The sequence below is a fragment of the Phacochoerus africanus genome, chromosome 9 (assembly GCF_016906955.1).
Source record: "Phacochoerus africanus isolate WHEZ1 chromosome 9, ROS_Pafr_v1, whole genome shotgun sequence".
In the NCBI taxonomy this organism is placed as follows: Eukaryota; Metazoa; Chordata; class Mammalia; order Artiodactyla; family Suidae; genus Phacochoerus; species Phacochoerus africanus.
In genome coordinates, this window is record NC_062552.1 from 16,415,012 (window position 1) to 16,432,874 (window position 17,863).

General features: G+C 37.5%; 1 protein-coding gene across 8 annotated transcripts in view; it reads left to right on the top strand.

Annotated features, from left to right (window-relative positions):
• Positions 1-17,863, top strand: part of CDKAL1 (CDK5 regulatory subunit associated protein 1 like 1) — a 654,131-nt gene that overhangs the window by 479,449 nt on the left and 156,819 nt on the right. For all 8 annotated transcript variants that reach the window (XM_047795483.1, XM_047795484.1, XM_047795482.1 and 5 more), the window contains exon 12: positions 3,517-3,697. In XM_047795483.1, coding sequence (XP_047651439.1) covers positions 3,517-3,697 — 181 coding nt within the window. The remainder of the gene's footprint in view (positions 1-3,516; positions 3,698-17,863) is intronic.

Genomic DNA, 17,863 nt, shown 5'->3' on the forward strand with positions numbered 1-17,863 from the left:
TCATCCTTTTTATGTTTTTGCCAAATTGCAAGTGAAAATCTTGAGATGAATTAAAGCAAAACATTTTTAGTAGTATTTCAGATCTAGTGTGGAGTGTATATATATATGTATTTTTATTCAAGGTAAATAACTAAGTATTTTTAAATATTTGGGACTTTTCTTAAATCTTAGCCCAGGGCCAGCAATAGGTAGTGCTCTCCTCACATATCCCTGATAGATTTTTTTCATAATTGATCATAGCCCGATCAAGGCATATGCCTAATTGGAATCTTTCTCATTAATGCCATTCCCAAGTTATTTAATGAACCCTTTTTGCAAATAAATAGTTAGTATAAGTCAGAGAAAAAAGGGTGAAAATTTCTCTTATTTAAGCTAATTGAACATTTTCATTTTCATCACTTTTAGAATTAATACTGCTATGAAAATGTAAATATAGAAGGTCTTTTAAATTTTAAAAAGATGTGATAAATAGTAATTATATTTGTTCGACTCACAGCTTCAATAAATTTGTGGGAATGATCATTTTTAAAAATTTTGGTAGTATGAAAATTCATAGCATCTCAGAAACAGCATTTACTCACAACTAGCATATTAAATATTTAGATTAATATTCTGTTTTACACCCATTGAAATTTCCTCATAGCTACTTAAACTTTGTGCAATTAGTTTAGAATTTGGTTCACTTCGAACATTTTTTGAATTTCTTAGTACCGAGGAGAATTATTTACCGAGCAAGTTAACAGTGTAAATATGAGATTTTTTTTATTTGGTTCACCTAAGGAACCCAGTTATTTTGAAGCACCTAAGTAGCATGATTGGCATATACACAATCAATGTATAGATGAGCTTCAACATTTAAGTGTAGTCTCCACTACAAAAACATTTTATGGGTAATCAGTTTATATTCTTACGTACTTTGAAACTTAAACTACTTTTTCATTTAAATACGAACTTAGATCTTTCACTAATTCATAGTGTTCTACCCCTTCCCCTATTATCAGTCAAGATTTTGCGTAGATCATCAAATATATTTACGCATTGAATAACACCTTGCTTAACATTTGTGATAACTCCTGTGAAGTTTTGTCTTTTCTTTTTCACTGTGGACTTTAAGGCCAAAGTAAGCAGGTGTTGTATGATCCTCTACTCAGCTATAGTAGATCAAGAAGGATAGGGGTGAGGGGAGAGGATCAGTAAGGTACTTTCCTTTGGGAATACCCCACAGTCTAGTGCCAACTTCATTCCAATTCATAGCCTGGGACAATAACCAATTGTCTGCCTCTGCAGTGTTTCACAGACAATTTCTCAGATTTTTTTTTTAATTAATTTTCTAGGGGAGATGGACTCTTTCCTTTCATTTCTGCTGTGATCCATCACTTTTATTTTTAGTTGTGGATCTTTTTTGTTCAGAAGTAGTTATATGTCAGCTGTAAAAATTTGCTAATTGAAGTTATTGACATAATTTTTTTCCTTTTGCATGCTTTAGAAATAGACTTTTTATTTACAACTTGCTGCAAAAGCATATTTTTTATGATTGGCAAGACTAATTTTGATAATTACCCATCAGTGAGAAAAAATATTTTTATATCACAATAAAAATTGAAAAAAAAAACAGTTTTTTCCAAATATACTCTACCTTACTTTCTCTGCGTATGTTGCCTCTTTTTCCATTTATCATCACAGAGAAAAGTCCAGACCTTGGAACTTCCCTTATTAATTAAAAATTCAGTCCAATTAATAGCTAGATGAGACTAAGAAATCAAGAAACTAATATTTTTTTTAAATAAACTTTTTCATTCTTTCACACAGACTATCCTAGCATACTTACAAAGAAACTCAATGGCCAGAGAGAAATGTCTTCCAAGATGTTGACATTTGGGCCCTATGGAAAACAAAGGCAGCTTGCCACCCAGTCATTCGAATGAAAAGCTTTCAGTGCTTTACTCTTTAAGATCACTATTTATTATGGCAAGTCTCAATCATGAATGAGAGGGACCAAGAACCTGGAGGAAATAGATACAGTTGTATTAAGCAGAGGAAAAATTGTGAAAATCTTTAATTGATATCCTCAAAGAGTTAAGAAAAGATGTTGCATCTCTAAAAAATCAGTAAGCTGTGTAAAAAAAATGTATAGTAAGAAAAGGAGAAAGAGCTCCTAGAAATTTAAAATATGATATTCAATTAATTTTTTTTTCAAAAGAAGCATTGGAAGATGAACTCAATAAATCTTTCAGAAAAATGGTACAGAAGGACAAGATGGAAAATAAGAGTGAAAAAGCTTAAAGGGTCAATCCGATAGTTTCAACATTTGATGGAGAGAAGTTGCTGAGAGAGAAAAATGACTTAAAAATAACAGAAAATTTCTAAAGACTATGAGTCTCTTAGATTATACCCTCTACAAGTATTTAAGTACTTAATCTAAGATGTATTTTCTTGGAGTTTAAAAACATTGAAAAAAAATTAACATTCTGAAAGCTTTCAAAAAGATTGGGGCACATGTAAAGAAGTTTGCATTAGTGTAAATCTGGACATCTCAGCAACCTTGCCAGCTTCGGGGGTGGGGGGGAGAACAATACAAAATTCTAATGGCTAATTCTTTTCATTTTGGAGTGCTATGCTATGCATATCTGTTGTGTGGATTAAGATGTGTTCAGAGATGCTAAGACAAGAACAGCAAAATTTGCCTGACACTCCTTTTGATGAAGTTTCTGCAAGTTCTGAAAGAATACTCCAGCAGAATTGAAAATAGAATAATCAAGAATTAAAGACACAGGATTCAGGGAAAAGGGAGACCAAAGAACATCATTCAGGGATGACAGCCAGTTCACTATGAAAGCAACACAACTTGAAGGAAAGAGTGGGCTTCCAGAGAGAAAAATGGAACTGGTGAATTATATAATACACTGAGTATTTAGAAAATAATATTTGTTTTTTGATAGAACTGATGGAGCTTCTGGAAAACATTTACATAGGGACATAGAATACTAAGCTTTTTCTTTTTTTAAAGGAGAGAATTATTAACTCTAGAAAATAGTAAATGTGGTAAAAGAAAACTTACTGATAGTATGCCAGTTGGCTGTGCAGTGAACAATATCTTAGCTTTTACACCCACGGAAATACTATTAATATTATTAATTTAACTAAAAGTTGAGCAGGGGCTTTATTGAGAGGGGAGGGATAGAATAGTTTAAAGAGCTAAATGCTCACTGAAGTCAGCAAATATTGCCTAACAGTCACTATATCTAGAAATAGCAGAATAGGCATCAATATGAAAACATAGAAGAAAGGACAAAGAAACATCTGAAAGAAATAAAAACAGGTATCTCTCAAGGATGATAGGAGGCCATGTTTTCCATAAACTTTTAGTATCGAGGGCATTTAAAATCTATTTGCCAGTGTCCCTTTACTAAAAATAAAATTTAATTTTCAAAGCCAAGTGGTATTTAAAATGTCAAGGAAGTAGAATAATTATGGATTGTACTCAGCTTTGTAAATTTTTGTCTTATTATTTTCTAGAGTTCCTGGAATAACCATTGCTACAGATATTATCTGTGGTTTTCCTGGAGAAACAGACCAAGACTTTCAAGAAACAGTGAAACTTGTTGAAGAATACAAATTTCCGAGCCTCTTTATTAACCAGTTTTACCCAAGACCAGGAACTCCTGCTGCAAAAATGGAACAAGTTCCAGCACAAGTGGTAGGATACTTTTCTTGTAAAGTATTATATTTAGCCAATAGCTATAAAAATGCAGCTGTGTTGCCTACCTTAACACAACTGGCTCATGGTGTAACCCTTAAGTTACAAAATCTAGAGTGTTTTTTTTTTCCATTTGGGGTCAGAGGCAGGGCAATCTTGGGTACATTAAATGGCTTTGAGCAATAAAATATCACCTTTTATTTCCTCTTGAAGACTGATGTCCAGATGATACTGAGAAAAACATTTTACTGCTATTTACTACTACCTGTGTTTATAAATCCTTAAATGTTTCAAAATAAGACAAAATTTAAATACCTGTGAGCAGCAGAGGCTTCCCTGCTTAAGAGACCCTTTTCACAACTTGTAATTTACTAGAGAGTCCCATGCTTTTTCTGCCTGTCTATGGGATACAATTGATGTTTGCTCTCTGTCTCTGTGTCTATTTCAGATGGGTGTTGCTCTCACAGTGAACCTCAATTTAATTTCATCTTTATATGTTCATAGATGACCTAAAATGTAAAAAAGTTTGAGATCCCCTTAAGGAGAACTGTTTCCCAGAATGTCCCAGAAATTAATGACCTCAAACAAATATTTAGTTTCTAGATTCATTGGCTAAAGATGAAAAAAATGGTGATAAGCCTTAAGTGGAAGTAGAATTTTTTTCACTGAAAATTTGCCACTTTATTTCTACTGAAACAAGTCGTGTACTACCATTAAATTTTCATAAAAAGAAGTCAAGTTAACTCATTACTTTTTATATCTAAATTAGTTTTTTTATTGAGGTAAAGTAAGCATACAGCAAAATTACCTCTTTTCAACATACAACACTTTGAATTTTGATAAATGCATTCACTAATGTGACTGCCCTCACAATCAAGACAGAGAATGGTTCCATAAGCCCCTCAAAATTCCCTTTTACTTTTTTGTGGTCATCCGCTCTCTCTGTCCCCCACTGCTGGCAACTAACGTTCTAGTCTCCTTATAGTCTAATTTATTCTTTTTTAAACCTCTTTAATAAAAACATTTTTTGAACTCCAGTATACCTGCAGAAAAGTATACAGGTGTGCATTTTCATAAAGTGAATATTCCATGTAACCTCCAGTCTGATCAAGAAATAGAACATTAGGGGTTCCCATTGTGGCTCAGCAATAACAAATCCGACTAGTATCCATGACGGATATGGGTTTCATCCCTGGCCTCACTCAGTGGGTTAAGCTATGAGCTGTGGTGTAGGTCACAGATGTGGTTCAGGATCTGTCATTGCTGTGTCTCTCGTGTAGGCTGACACCTACAACTTTGATTGACCCCTAGCCTGGGAACTTCCACATGCTGCAGGTGCGGCCCTAAAAGGACAAAAAGAAAAAAGAAATAGAGCGTTACTAGTACCTCAGAGGCCCCCGTCATGCCTTTCTGTTTACTATCCTCTCCCATTTCCTAACAGAAACCACTATCCTTCATTCTGACACATTAATTTGACCTGTTTTTAAACTTAATATAAATGAAAGAATTCATCAGTGTTTGAATGTTCGGCTTTTTTAATTTAACTTTGTGTTGGTGAAACTGATCTGTTTTTGCTAGTAGCTGTAACTCATCCATTTTCATTGCTAAGTAATATCCCATTTAAGCAAATCACAATTTATCCATGAAAGAAGCATTGGGTCTTTTTGACATTCCATTGTTATTATTGCAACTAATACAGCTGTCAACATTCCTATTTGTATATTTTGTTTGACACATGTATTTGAACATCTCTGCTGGGTGTTTAGCTAGGCATGTAATTGCTGGGTCATAGAAAATACAGTTGTTCTGCTTTACTAGATACTGCCCAGAAGTTTTCCTAATTAGTTGAATTTACAATTCCAACAGGAATGTATGTAAAAATGCTAGTAGCTCTGTATCCTTGCCAACAGTTGGCTTTGTTATGTTTTTGTTAGTAGCCATTCTGATGGGAATGCAGTGTAATCTAATTGTGGCTTTTATATCCCCCCGTCAAAATACTGATATTGAATATTTTTTATTGTAGATTTGGATATACTTTTCATGAAATGCCTATTCAGCCCTTTGCCCATTTATCTCTTGGCTTACCTGTTTTGTTTCTTCTCCCTCCCTTCCTGTCCTTTATAGGAATTTATATATTCTCGGTAAAATTCCATTGTTGGTCATGGTAACTTAAATACACCCATAACCAGTCTTTTCACTCTTTTAATGGCGCCTATTGAAGAACAGACTAATAATTTTATGTAGAATGTATCCATTTCTTTCTTTCTGTATTAGTGCTTCTTGGGTCCTAAGATTACTTTCCCCACGCTACCATGAAGAAACCCCCCCAATGTATTCTTCTAGAAATTTTAGGATTTTTGCCCTTTACCTTTAGATCTTCAGTCCAACTGGAATTTCTTTTTGTTTAAGGTATGAAGTGTGATAGTCAAGACTTTTTTTTTTTATGAGGATATCCATTTGAGTCATCGCCACTTACAGAATTTCTCATCCTTTATCCACTGCTCTGTCTGGTGTCCTTTATCCTAAATCAAGTGTCTCTACACACAAGTCTGTTCTGGAGCTTTATTCTCTTCCTTTGGTCTGTTGACCTTTCCCCCAAATCACAAAGTTAATTACTCTAGCTTTATAGTAAGTCTAGATATTTACAGTGTAACTATGTCAATTCTGTTTTTTGGTTTTTTTCTTGAAAATTGCCCCGACTATTATTAGTCCTTTGACTTTCCAAATTTGTCAACTTCCACCAAAAAGTCCTGAGGAAATTTTAATTGTGATTGTATTGATTCTATAGATGATTTTGTAGGAAATTGACATTGTAGTAAGTTTTCTGTCTTTGAGTGAAAGATATCTCTTCATTATTTTGGTCTTCTTTAATTTCTCTCAGTAATATTTTATGGTTTTCTGTATACAAGCCTTGTATATCATTTTTTTTATTCCTACATATGTGTGCCCTTGATACTATTAGTCATTTTTAATTGTTATGACTGTTTAGACATATAATTAATTTTAATATATTTACCCTTCAACCATCAACTATGCTGCGAATTCATTTAGTTTTTCTGTAGGATTTTTCTTCTGATTTTTCTATGTATACAATTATGTTGTCTACAGATAGTTGCAGTTCTGTTTCTTGATTTTCAATCCTCTTACCTTTTACTTCTTTTTCTTATCATATCACCTAAAACTTCTAGTACACTACTGAATAAAACTGAGTATCTTTCTCTTCTTTCCTAACTCAAGGAGGGGAGTTTATATAATTTCACCATTCAGTATAAAAATTAACTATAGTTTTGGGGTTAAGGAAGTCCCTCTCTTCCTAATCTGTCGTGTGTGTGTGTGTGTGTGTGTGTGTGTGTGTGTGTGTGTGTGTGTTAATCATGAATGGAAGTAAACTTGTCACCTTGTCTTCATCTATTGAAATAATTATTTGGTTTGGTTTTGGTGTTAGGTCTGTTAATATTGTGAACTCTATTAAATGATTTTTGAATATTTAAACCAACCTTGCATTCCTGAGATAAATTTCTCTTGGTCATGGTGTAGTACTTTTGAAACATTATTTCAGTCAGTTTGCTACAGTTTTATGAAGAATTTCTACATCTTTCTTCATGGAGGATTTTGATCTGTAGTTTTCTTACAGTATCTTCTTAGTTTTTATATCAGAGTAATGTTAGCCTCATTGAATGAGTTGGGAAGTATTCCATCCTCTACAATTTGCTGGAAGAATTCATATAGAATTTGTATTATTTTTTCCTTAAATGTTTGATGGAATTATGTAATGTGGTAAGTAGAATTTTAAGATGGCCTCTACAACTCCCTCATCCCATCCCCACTTCACTAGGTGCCCACTCTCTATAATCCCTGAGACTGTTAATTTGATATTTGCTTTCCCCTTTCTTGGTTCTGCCCTCTGAGTCATCTTCTCTTATTCATGAAAGCACAAGTTTCTCCAAAACTTTGTGGCTCTTTCCTGTATTTCACTGGAATTTACTCTGTTAGACAAAAGTCAGATCTCTATGATATGACCCCCTGCTAAGTACTTTTCTTTGTATTTTTCCTCCTTGAAATTCCTGGAGCTTCTTTGCTTTCCCCTGATCTCTTTCCTCAGCTTTGGAAAATATCAGCCATTCTCTCTTCGGATATTTCTTTTGCTCCATTCTCTCATCTTTTCTTCTGGGATTCCAATTACATGTTAGATATTTTCATTATGTTCCCCAGTGTCTAATGTATCCTCTTCTATATTTTCATTCTTTGTTCTCTTTGCGTTTCTGGATGTTTTCTCCTTACCTCTTTTCTAGTTTCATGCTACTGATAGTAGTCAGGTGAGGCTGACAGTAGCAGTGGCTTGTGTGGTCCCTAGAGAAGCAGCACTGCCCTCCACCCATGAGGCTACTAGAAATGCAGGCTTTCAGGCCCCAGCCTATCCCAGACCTCACTGATAATCTTCACCTCCAGGTGATTTCTGTAAACATTAAAATTTGTGAAGTCCTGTTCTAGTTTACTATTCCTCTCTTTGTCTGTTTTTAATCTGCCATCAAGCCATCTATGAAGTTGATTTTTTTTAATTTAATTTTTTTAACTGTTATTTCCCCAATACAATTTTTTTCTACTGTACAGCAGGTTGACCCAGTTACACATACATGTATACATTCTTTTTTCTCCCATTATCATGCTCCTTCATAAGTGACTAGACATAGTTCTCAGTGCTACACAGCAGGATCTCATTGCTAATCCATTTCAAAAGCAATAGTTTGCATCCATTAACCCCAAGCTCCCAATCCACCCTCTTCCCCCAGGCAACCACAAGTCTATTCTCCAAGTCCATGATTTTCTTTTCTGTGGAAAGATTCATTTGTGCTACACATTAGATTCCAGATATAAGCAATATCATATGGTATTTATCTTTCTCTTTCTGACTCACTTCACTCAATATGAGAGTCTCTAGTTCCATCCATGTTGCTGCAAATGGCATTATTTTGTTCTTTTTTATGGCTGAGTAGTATTCCATTGTGTATATATACCACATCTTCTTAATCCAATCATCTTTCGATGGACATTTGGGTTGTTTCCATGTCTTGGCTATTGTGACTAGTGCTGCAATGAACATGCAGATGTGTGTGTCTTTTTTAAGGGAGGTTTTATCCAGATATATGCCCAACAGTAGGATTGCTGGGTCATATGGTAGTTCTATACATAGTTTTCCGAGGTACCTCCATACTGTTCTCCATAGTGGTTGTACCAGCTTACATTGCCACCAACAGTACATGCTCTTGAGTTGGAAAAATTAATATTGTAAAAATGGCCATACTACCCAAAGTGATCTACAGATTCAATGTAATCCCTACCAAATTACCCAGGACATTTTTCACAGAACTGGAACAAACAGTATAAAAATTTATGTGGAACCGCAAAAGACCCAGAATTGCCAAAGCAATTCTGAGGAACAAAAACCAAGCAGGAGGCATAACTCTCCCAGACTTCAGGCAATATTACAAAGCCACAGTCATCAAGATAGTATGGTACTGGTACCAAAACAGACATGCAGACCAGTGGAACAGAATGGAGAATGCAGAAATAAACCCAGAGACCTATGGTCAGTTAATCTTTGACAAAGGAGGCAGGAATATAAAATGGGAAAAAGACACTCTTTTCTGCAAGAATTGCTGGGAAGCCTGGACAGCTACATGCAAATCAATGAAACTAGAACACACCCTCACATTGTGCACAAAAATAAACTCAAAATGAAGTTTCTAATTTTAGTTAATTTATTTTTTACTTCTAGAATGCAGTTTGATTATTTTTCATAGATTTCAGTGTTTGGCAAAATCCCTCATATTTTCCTCTGTATTTTTTTTAACATATTTGCTCACTTATCTTAAAGCCCATACTGAATTCTCCACAATCTGGATTTAATGTTGGCTTGTTTGTATTGTCTTTTTTTTAATCTTGATTTTGATCATTTGTCTTCTCTTTTAGTATACATGATCACTGTAATTAAATGATGACCATTGTTTAAAAAGCAAAACTATAGGTTCAAGACTGTAGTGTCTTCTGAGAGGATTTAATTTTGTTTCTGCTAGACTCTAAGTTAAGGACTGATTATTTGAATTGATCTGAGAGTGATTTTGAAACCGTTCTTCTGTCTTTCTGAGGATCGGGTTATTTCTGGCTTGCCCTTACATTTTGAAGATAGTGTTATGCTGGTGTTTAACAACTGACAATCAGTGGGAAGGGTTCTGCCTGGTAGCATTGGTCAATTTCCATAGTGTAAATCCTTCCACTGTTGTCAGTTTCAGATGGCCAGTGTGACATCACTGATCATGTGATTGGGAAGAGATGCATGTAGTCAGTTCTCGTGAGCTGGTAAAAAAGCCTGATCCAACATACCACTGAGTGAAGCTCTTCAGGATCTCAACTGAAATTTGTGGTAGTTACCAGGGCCTTTTCTTTACTGCAGGTCTTCAACTGTAATTTTTGTCTCTGCAGGCTCATGAGAACGCTTAAAGCTCTGCATTGTTTCTCAGCCTCTTAGTTTTATAAAATTGATAAATTATCCAAAAAGGAAATATTTGGTCAAATATTGAGCTTTTCTCTGAGATCTTAGTTCCTTGGGTTCTCACTACCTTGGTAGCTTTTGAATGTTCAGATAGTACATATTATAAATTTTACTCACCTTGGAGTTCCCGTAGTGGCTCAGTGGTTAAAGAATCCGACTAGGAACCATGAGGTTGCAGGTTCGATCCCTGGCCTCGCTCAGTGGCTTAAAGATCCATCGTGGCTGTGAGCTATGGTATAGGTCGCAGATATGGCTTAGATCCCATGTTGCTGTGGCTGTGGTGTAGGCTGGCAGCTGTAGCTCCAATTAGATCCCTAGCCTGGGAACCTCCATATGCTGCGGGTGAAGCCCTAGAAAAAGGCAAAAAGACAAAAAATAAATAAATAAATAAATAAAATTTTACTCACCTTTTCTAATTGTTCTTGGCAATATTATAGGTCTGATGCAAACTTGTTTGCCTTAGCCAGAAGCGGAATTCATTGCATAAAATCAGCTTTCAGATGCTTTTTATCTTGCTCTGGTCTTTTTTCTTTTAAACATATCCTTAGCATCTTCCTTACATTTTCAGACTTAAGCACCCAATCCTGGCATGGCAGTACCTTTTTTTTTTTAGACTTTGTATTTAAGAGCAATTTTAGGTTCATAGCAAATTTGAATAGAATGTACACATAGTTCCCATATACTCTGTCACAGACACATAACCCTCCCTTGATGGCAGCATCCCACACCAGAGTGGTACATTGGTTGCCTTAATTAGCCTACATTGGTGCATCATTATCACCCAAAGGCAGTAGTTTGCAATACATTTCGCTGTTGGTGTTGTACATTCCATGGGTTTGGAGAAACGTGTAAAGACATGTATCTACCATTACCATATCATATGGAATAGTTTCACTTCTCTAAAAATCCTCTGAGCTCTCCTGTTTATCCCTCCCTCCCATCCCCCAACACCAGGCAACCACTGATTATTTTCAGTGTCTTCATGGTTTTACCTTCTCCAGAATGTCATGTAGTTGGAATCACAGAGAATTACAGCCTTTTCATATTGGCTTATTGCACTTAGTAGTATGCATTTAAGATTGTTCCATGTCTTTCTATGGCTTGATAGCTCTTTTCATTTAAAAAACAAAACAGAACAAAAAAAACAAATCTATTGCCTTACCCTTGTAGAGACTAAAGTTCAAAGGCAGGCCCCTCCTTCCTCTGGACCATGTAGGAGAATCCTTCTTTGCCTCTTACTAGCTTTGGGTGTTTGCAGGTGATATTTTTCCTTTGCTTGTAACTAACTGGCTACCTTTATTGTCACATGGTGACCCTTTGCATCTCTGTCTTCTCATGGCTGTCTTTTTGTAAGGGCCTCAGTCATCTTAGATTAGGGACCCACCCTAATCTAAGATGAGTTGCATCTCAACTAGTTGCACCTGCAGTAACCCTCTTACCAAATAAAGTCACGTTCTGAGGTGCCGGGGGTTGGGTTTTCAGCATATCCTTTGAGGCAGGGGAGGGGTACAATTCAACTAACAGTACTTCTGTAAATTTCTGTAATTACGCTCTAGGTTAAAAACTTAGCCTGGGAGAGTTTCATCTCTATAAAAATCAGAATCTCAAATAAAAGGAACTAAGTAGCATGCAAATTTGGAGACCTGTCATCAAAAAGAGGATAATATATCATGTGTGTTGACTCTCTATGGTTTTTTTAAATCTATCAAAAATTATCAGTTGTCTACCCTGTGATAGGTACTTTATGAAACTGCTTCACAACTAGACTTCACTAAAATAATACACTGCTACAAAATAGAGGGCAATTTTTTCCTATCTAATTTGTTTCCCATTTTCTTGCCTCAAAAAATAAAATAAAAATCAACAGTGAAAGTAGACTCTAACCTATTTTTGGAAGAAGAGCACAATATTGGTTGCTTTCCAACAATAGCTTTTTATTCTGCCTTTGAATGCCTCTTAGCAAAAATATATTGTTTTCTTAAATATATTTTATTTCTGCTAAAACCAAGCCCCCAAAATGTTCTTCCTCTATCACTGACAAAAAATAATTTCAGTATGCTTTTCTCTTTCTTCATATCTACTTTTACATAACTCCTGGTATCAATATATGTAAATCTTACGCTTTTAAGAAAATTTTAATAGAAAATAATGAAGTTGTAATGAAATCTTTATTTTTATTTTTTTTGTCTTTTGTCTTTTTTGTTGTTGTTGTTGTTTGTTGCTGTTGTTGCTATTTCTCGGGCCGCTCCGCGGCATATGGAGGTTCCCAGGCTAGGGGTCCAATCGGAGCTGGAGCCACCGGCCTACGCCAGAGCCACAGCAACGCGGGATCCGAGCCGCGTCTGCAGCCTACACCACAGCTCACGGCAACGCCGGATCGTTAACCCACTGAGCAAGGGCAGGGACCGAACCCGCAACCTCATGGTTCCTAGTCGGATTCGTTAACCACTGCGCCACGACGGGAACTCCTGAAATCTTTATTTTAAGGGGCCTGTGACTGGACAAAATAGTTTTCAGGTGACAGGAGTGGCTTTTGAAAAGTTCATACTGGTTTAAAATATTAAATTGTGATATTAAATCCACCTGCTTGCTTGTCATACATCTTGAAACCAAAGATTAAAATAATGTTTTTAGGTATACGTTAGCATAAATGAATCATACCTCTCTTATTGCAGTTTCTGGAACATTTACTGTAGCGATAACAAGGCTGCAGCTCTGAGGAGTGTGGGTGTGTGTTCCTGAGATGGCTAGAGGGCTGTCCTTGGGATAGAGCAAGGCAGCTTCGCTGAAACTGTCCCCAGTAGATTTCCCCACGAGGGAGTGAGTTTTCACTGGAGGTATTCAAACTAAGGTGAAGTGATTACTTGAAATAGATGTTGAGTAAGAGATGTTATAAACAGTGGTATACAGTGGCTTTCCCAAATCTAGCTGCCTATGAATCTTTTGTTATTGTTAATTTTGTTTTGTTTTAGTTTGTTTTGATATTTAGAATCAAATCTGTGGCATATGAAAATTCCCAGGCTAGGGGTCACATCAGAGCTGCAGCTGCCAGCCATAGCCACAGCCACAACAATGCAGGATTCAAATCACATCTGCAACCTATACCACAGCTCACTGCCACACCAGATCCTTAACCCACTGAGCAAGGCCAGGGATCGAACCCACATCCTTATGGATGCTAGTTTGGTTTGTTACCACTGAGCCACAAGAAGAACCCCCAAGTTCTTTATTTTAAAAAGCAAAGCAGAAAAATAAAGCGGACAAGAAAGAGCTTTGTCCCTTTCTCTAAATGTTTTAAAACTTTTGTTGTTTCTGAGTATGATCTAAGTTTAACAACTCAGTATTTTATTTTATTTTTTGTCTTTTTGTCTTTTCAGGGCCGCACCTGCAGCATATGGAGATTCCCCAGGCTAGGGGTCTAATTGGAGCTGTTGCTGCCGGCCTGCACCACAGCCACAGCAGCGCCAGATCCAAGCTGCATCTGTGACCTACACCACAGCCACAGCAGCGCCAGATCCAAGCTGCATCTGTGACCTACACCACAGCTCACGGCAACGCCAAATCCTTAACCCACTGAGCGAGGCCAGGGATCGAAGCCACAACCTCATGGTTCCTAGTTGGATTCATTTCTGCTGAGCCACAACAGGAACTCCCAACTCCATAGTTTAGAGAACATCAAGTTGCCTTAATGGAAGGAATCCTGACGTTTTTAACTTACTCGATAGCATAATTACATTTTTTTACACAGTCTCCAATTTTCAAATTAAACTTTTCTTTGGGGGGGAGAGGTAAAAATATTTTCAAGAGTTTCTGTACTCTGTATTGTTCATGATATTTTATTCTAAGTTGATTTCCAAACATACCTCGAGGGAAGCCCCTTTTCTCAACATCCTTTCCATTTTGACTTCTCTTTTCAGAAAGAATATTTGGGGAGTCTTCCATAATTAATTGTATTTGATTCCTTCAGTAGGTCTCTTAAATTTCTTTTTTTTTTTTTTTCTGGACATATCATGTCTTTTTAGTTCCATTTTTGGTAGTTCTTTATGTGACCATAATTCTGTTTTTATAGAGTTTAGCAGCTCCCTTAACAGAGTCTTTTGTGATGACTCTGCAGTAACAGGGAAGAATGAGTCAGATCAGAGTCTGGAGAAGTGGCTGGGAACCTCCTTCCTTGTGTGAGTTTTTATACAGATTCATTTCCCAAATGGAGAATTGACTTTAATGATCGCTGGGCCCCTTGAAACTCTAAATAATTTTGATCCTCTATCACTTGGTTTTAAGGCCACCTTTCAAATCGTATTTAGAAACTTCAGATACTTTATCTTTTCTAGATCATTAGTCTAAATATGTTACCTGCATTTCCCTATTCTTTCACCTATTACATTGTTATGAATCTGATGACTTTTTGTTTGTATAATCAGTTAATGGAATGACTTTTTCTTGAATGCGAACCAGGAGTATTAAACAAAATAGTTGAATTTGTTGTTTGGGGGTGCTCAGAAGGGTGGCATTGAAACCAACAGTGGAAAAGAGAATAAGGGGCCTCAAATATGTCCACATCCGAATCCCCAAACCTGTGGATGTGTTACCTTACAGAGTAAAAAGGACTTTGAAGAGATGGTTACATTAAAGCAGCTGAATTGGAGAAATTATTGTGGATTACCTGAGTGGGCTCAGTGTAATCATAAGGGTTCTTATAAGAGGAAGGCAAGGAGGACCCAGTTTGAGGGAAGAGATATAACAATAGAAGCAGAGATTGGAGTAATATGCTTTGAAGGTCAAAGACAGGAGCTGAGGAATGCACATGGCCTCAAGAAACCAGAAGAGGCCAGGAACGGGTTCCCCCATAGATATTCCAGAAGGAACACAGCACTGCCAAACATGTTGATTTTAACCCATGAGACTCATTTTAGACTTCTCGCTTCCCAAACTATAAGATAATAACTTTGTGTGGTTTGAAGCCACTGAGTTTGGGCTAATTTGTCACTGCAGCAATAGTAAGCTAAAATGCCAGCTTTGGAATATCTTTATCTGAGGGCGTCGTCTGGCTTTCTGAGACAGCTAGGTTAATTGATCTTTCAGCCCTTTATGCCCCTAGAGAACACATGTTCGTGCCCAGGTCTGTGAAAACGTATCCTTGACGCTCCCCAACAGGCACAGTCATCTTTAGGCCTAATCATAATAATGACCTAACAAAGATAACAATAAGAATTAATGTTTATGTAGCAATCAGTGTATGTCAAACTTTGTGCTGAGCACTTCCTATATATGACCTAATTTCATTCTCACGACTCTTGGCAAGTAAAAGCACCATTCTTATAGTCATTTTCCTGGTGAGGAACCTGGATTTCAGAGTAATGAATTCACTTGCCCACAAGCACACAGGGAAGCCCCTGCCTTTCCCTCCACTCCCAGGTCTTCCTGTTCCTTCCAGGGGGCTCCATGCACCCCAGCACCTGGCAGCTTGTAGTTCCCGACCTGCCTCCATGTCGCTCCCCTCTGCCTCAGATTCCCTAGAAGGAGCAGCATGTGAAGAGACCTGACAGTAACAAAAACGTGGAATTTTTAATGAGCCTAAAATGCGTGATATGTAGGCAGTAGGGTGTGTTGCAGTTTTGTGCCTGTTTGTGGTGTGGAAGGTAACCTGCAGGTGTAGGTTGTTGTCAATGGATGATGAGTCAGGAGCCAGAGGCAAGACTTAGATGAAGATGGGCTTAGAAGCTGCTTTAAATAGGCTTAGACTGTCCCGTGGGTGGTAAGGAGCTCCTCAGGAGCAGTGATCATGTGTTTGTTTTTGAAAGCTCATTGTATGTGCAGTGGAGAGCAAATAGAGTTCCGCAAAGTTCCTGTTGTGCTCAGTGGTAACAAACCCGACTAGTATCCACGAGGATGCAGGTTCAATCCCTGGCCCCCCTCAGTGGGATAGGATCCAGTGTTGCCTTGAGCTGTGGTGTTGGTCACAGACGTGGCTCTGATTCAACCCCTAGCCCGGAACTTCTCTATGCTGCAGGTACACCCCTAAAAAGACCAAAAAGAAAAAGAAAAAATCAGAAAGCCCAATTAGGAGATTGTGCAAGGCAACTGTGGAAGCCAATGGATAGATTTTTAAAATCTCTGGAACTTATTCCTGAAACGTCAGTAACTGTTCTTCTTTGGACTTAATAATTCCAAGTCTTAGCCTTAGATGAGTATCAGCAAAGTTACTCTCTTTCCAGTGGAGAATATTAATTTCCTCTGCAGAAGGTCACTTCACTGGCTTTTGTTGAAGCCAGGCTCACAGATCAAATATTGGTAGGCTGCATTTGACAGGGCCTTTCAAATGTCCCTCAAATTTAGGGCTTTACAACTGGTTTCTGCCTTTTGCTCCTGCCGACGGTGTGGATAGTCTGCTTCCTGATGGTCGTGAGTTTGCTCCCTGGACAAGGCCTGGGCCTTTTCTGCTCCAAAAGAGAGAAGCCACCCCTGCCCTTGTCTGATCCTCATCCCTCCCCCATGTGATTTTTTATGTTCCCAAACTGTTTTCTCTTTGGCAGTTACAGGATTACTTTTTCCCTGTAGCCTGTTACCTTTCTTGGTGTTTTTGTTTTTCTGACACCAGGAGATCAGCTTAACAACCCTGTGTGTGTGTGTGTGTGTGTGTGTGTGTGTGTGTGTTGGTTTTTTTTTGTTTGTTTTATGTCTTTTTTAGGACCGCACCTGCAGCATGTGGAAGTTCCCAGGCTAGAAATCAAATTGAAGCTGTAGCCACCGGCCTACACCACAGCCACAACAACTCGGGATCTGAGCCGAGTCTGCAACCTACACCTCAGCTCACAGCAACACCAGATCCTTAACCCAGCGAGAGGTGCCAAGGATCGAACCTTCATCCTCATGGATTCTAATCAGGTTCGTTACCACTGAGCCACAACAGGAACTCGTGTGTGTGTGTGTGTGTGTGTGTGTGTGTGTGTGTGTGTGTGTGTGTGTTTGAACCTGTATGAAATCTGCCTGGATTCAGGAACATTTGAAGAAGCTGGAACTCTGGATTTTTTTTTTTTTTTAATCCTTTTTAAACTGATCCTTTTATCCCAACCTCACACTAAAAGACAAAAGGAAAAGGCGACGGTAATGTGTGAAGCTTGGAAGAATGTGAGAATAACAAGAATGGTTAAGCCTGAACTGTGTAGTTGACGTTTGCCCATGTTGATCACACCTCAACCTGGCCAGGACTGTCTAGTCCTTTGGCTGTCTACCTTCTGGAACCTGAAATGTTAGAAAATTTTACAAATATAATTAACATGGAGCAAATCGAAGCAGAATGTCTTCCCAAATCCTACGTAAGAAAATAAGTACCGTTTCCAAGAAGGAAGTGATTGGGGGGCACCAAAAATGAAATCTGCCAGGAAAGAGGTAGCCCCAGTGAGAGCACTATTCATTTTTACTGTCACAGGTGGGTTTTGTTTTGTTTTGTTTTTTAAGAGTTTCCTCCTGATTCTTCTCAGCCTGAATCATTCATTCTTTGGAAAACCCCAACCTGCTCTCAGTGTACCCTCACTGCTTCCCTAATTTTTTCCCTCTGCATCTGATCAGTTGCTTGCCTGCCATAGAGCACAGCCTGACTTTTTCTTAAGTTCTGA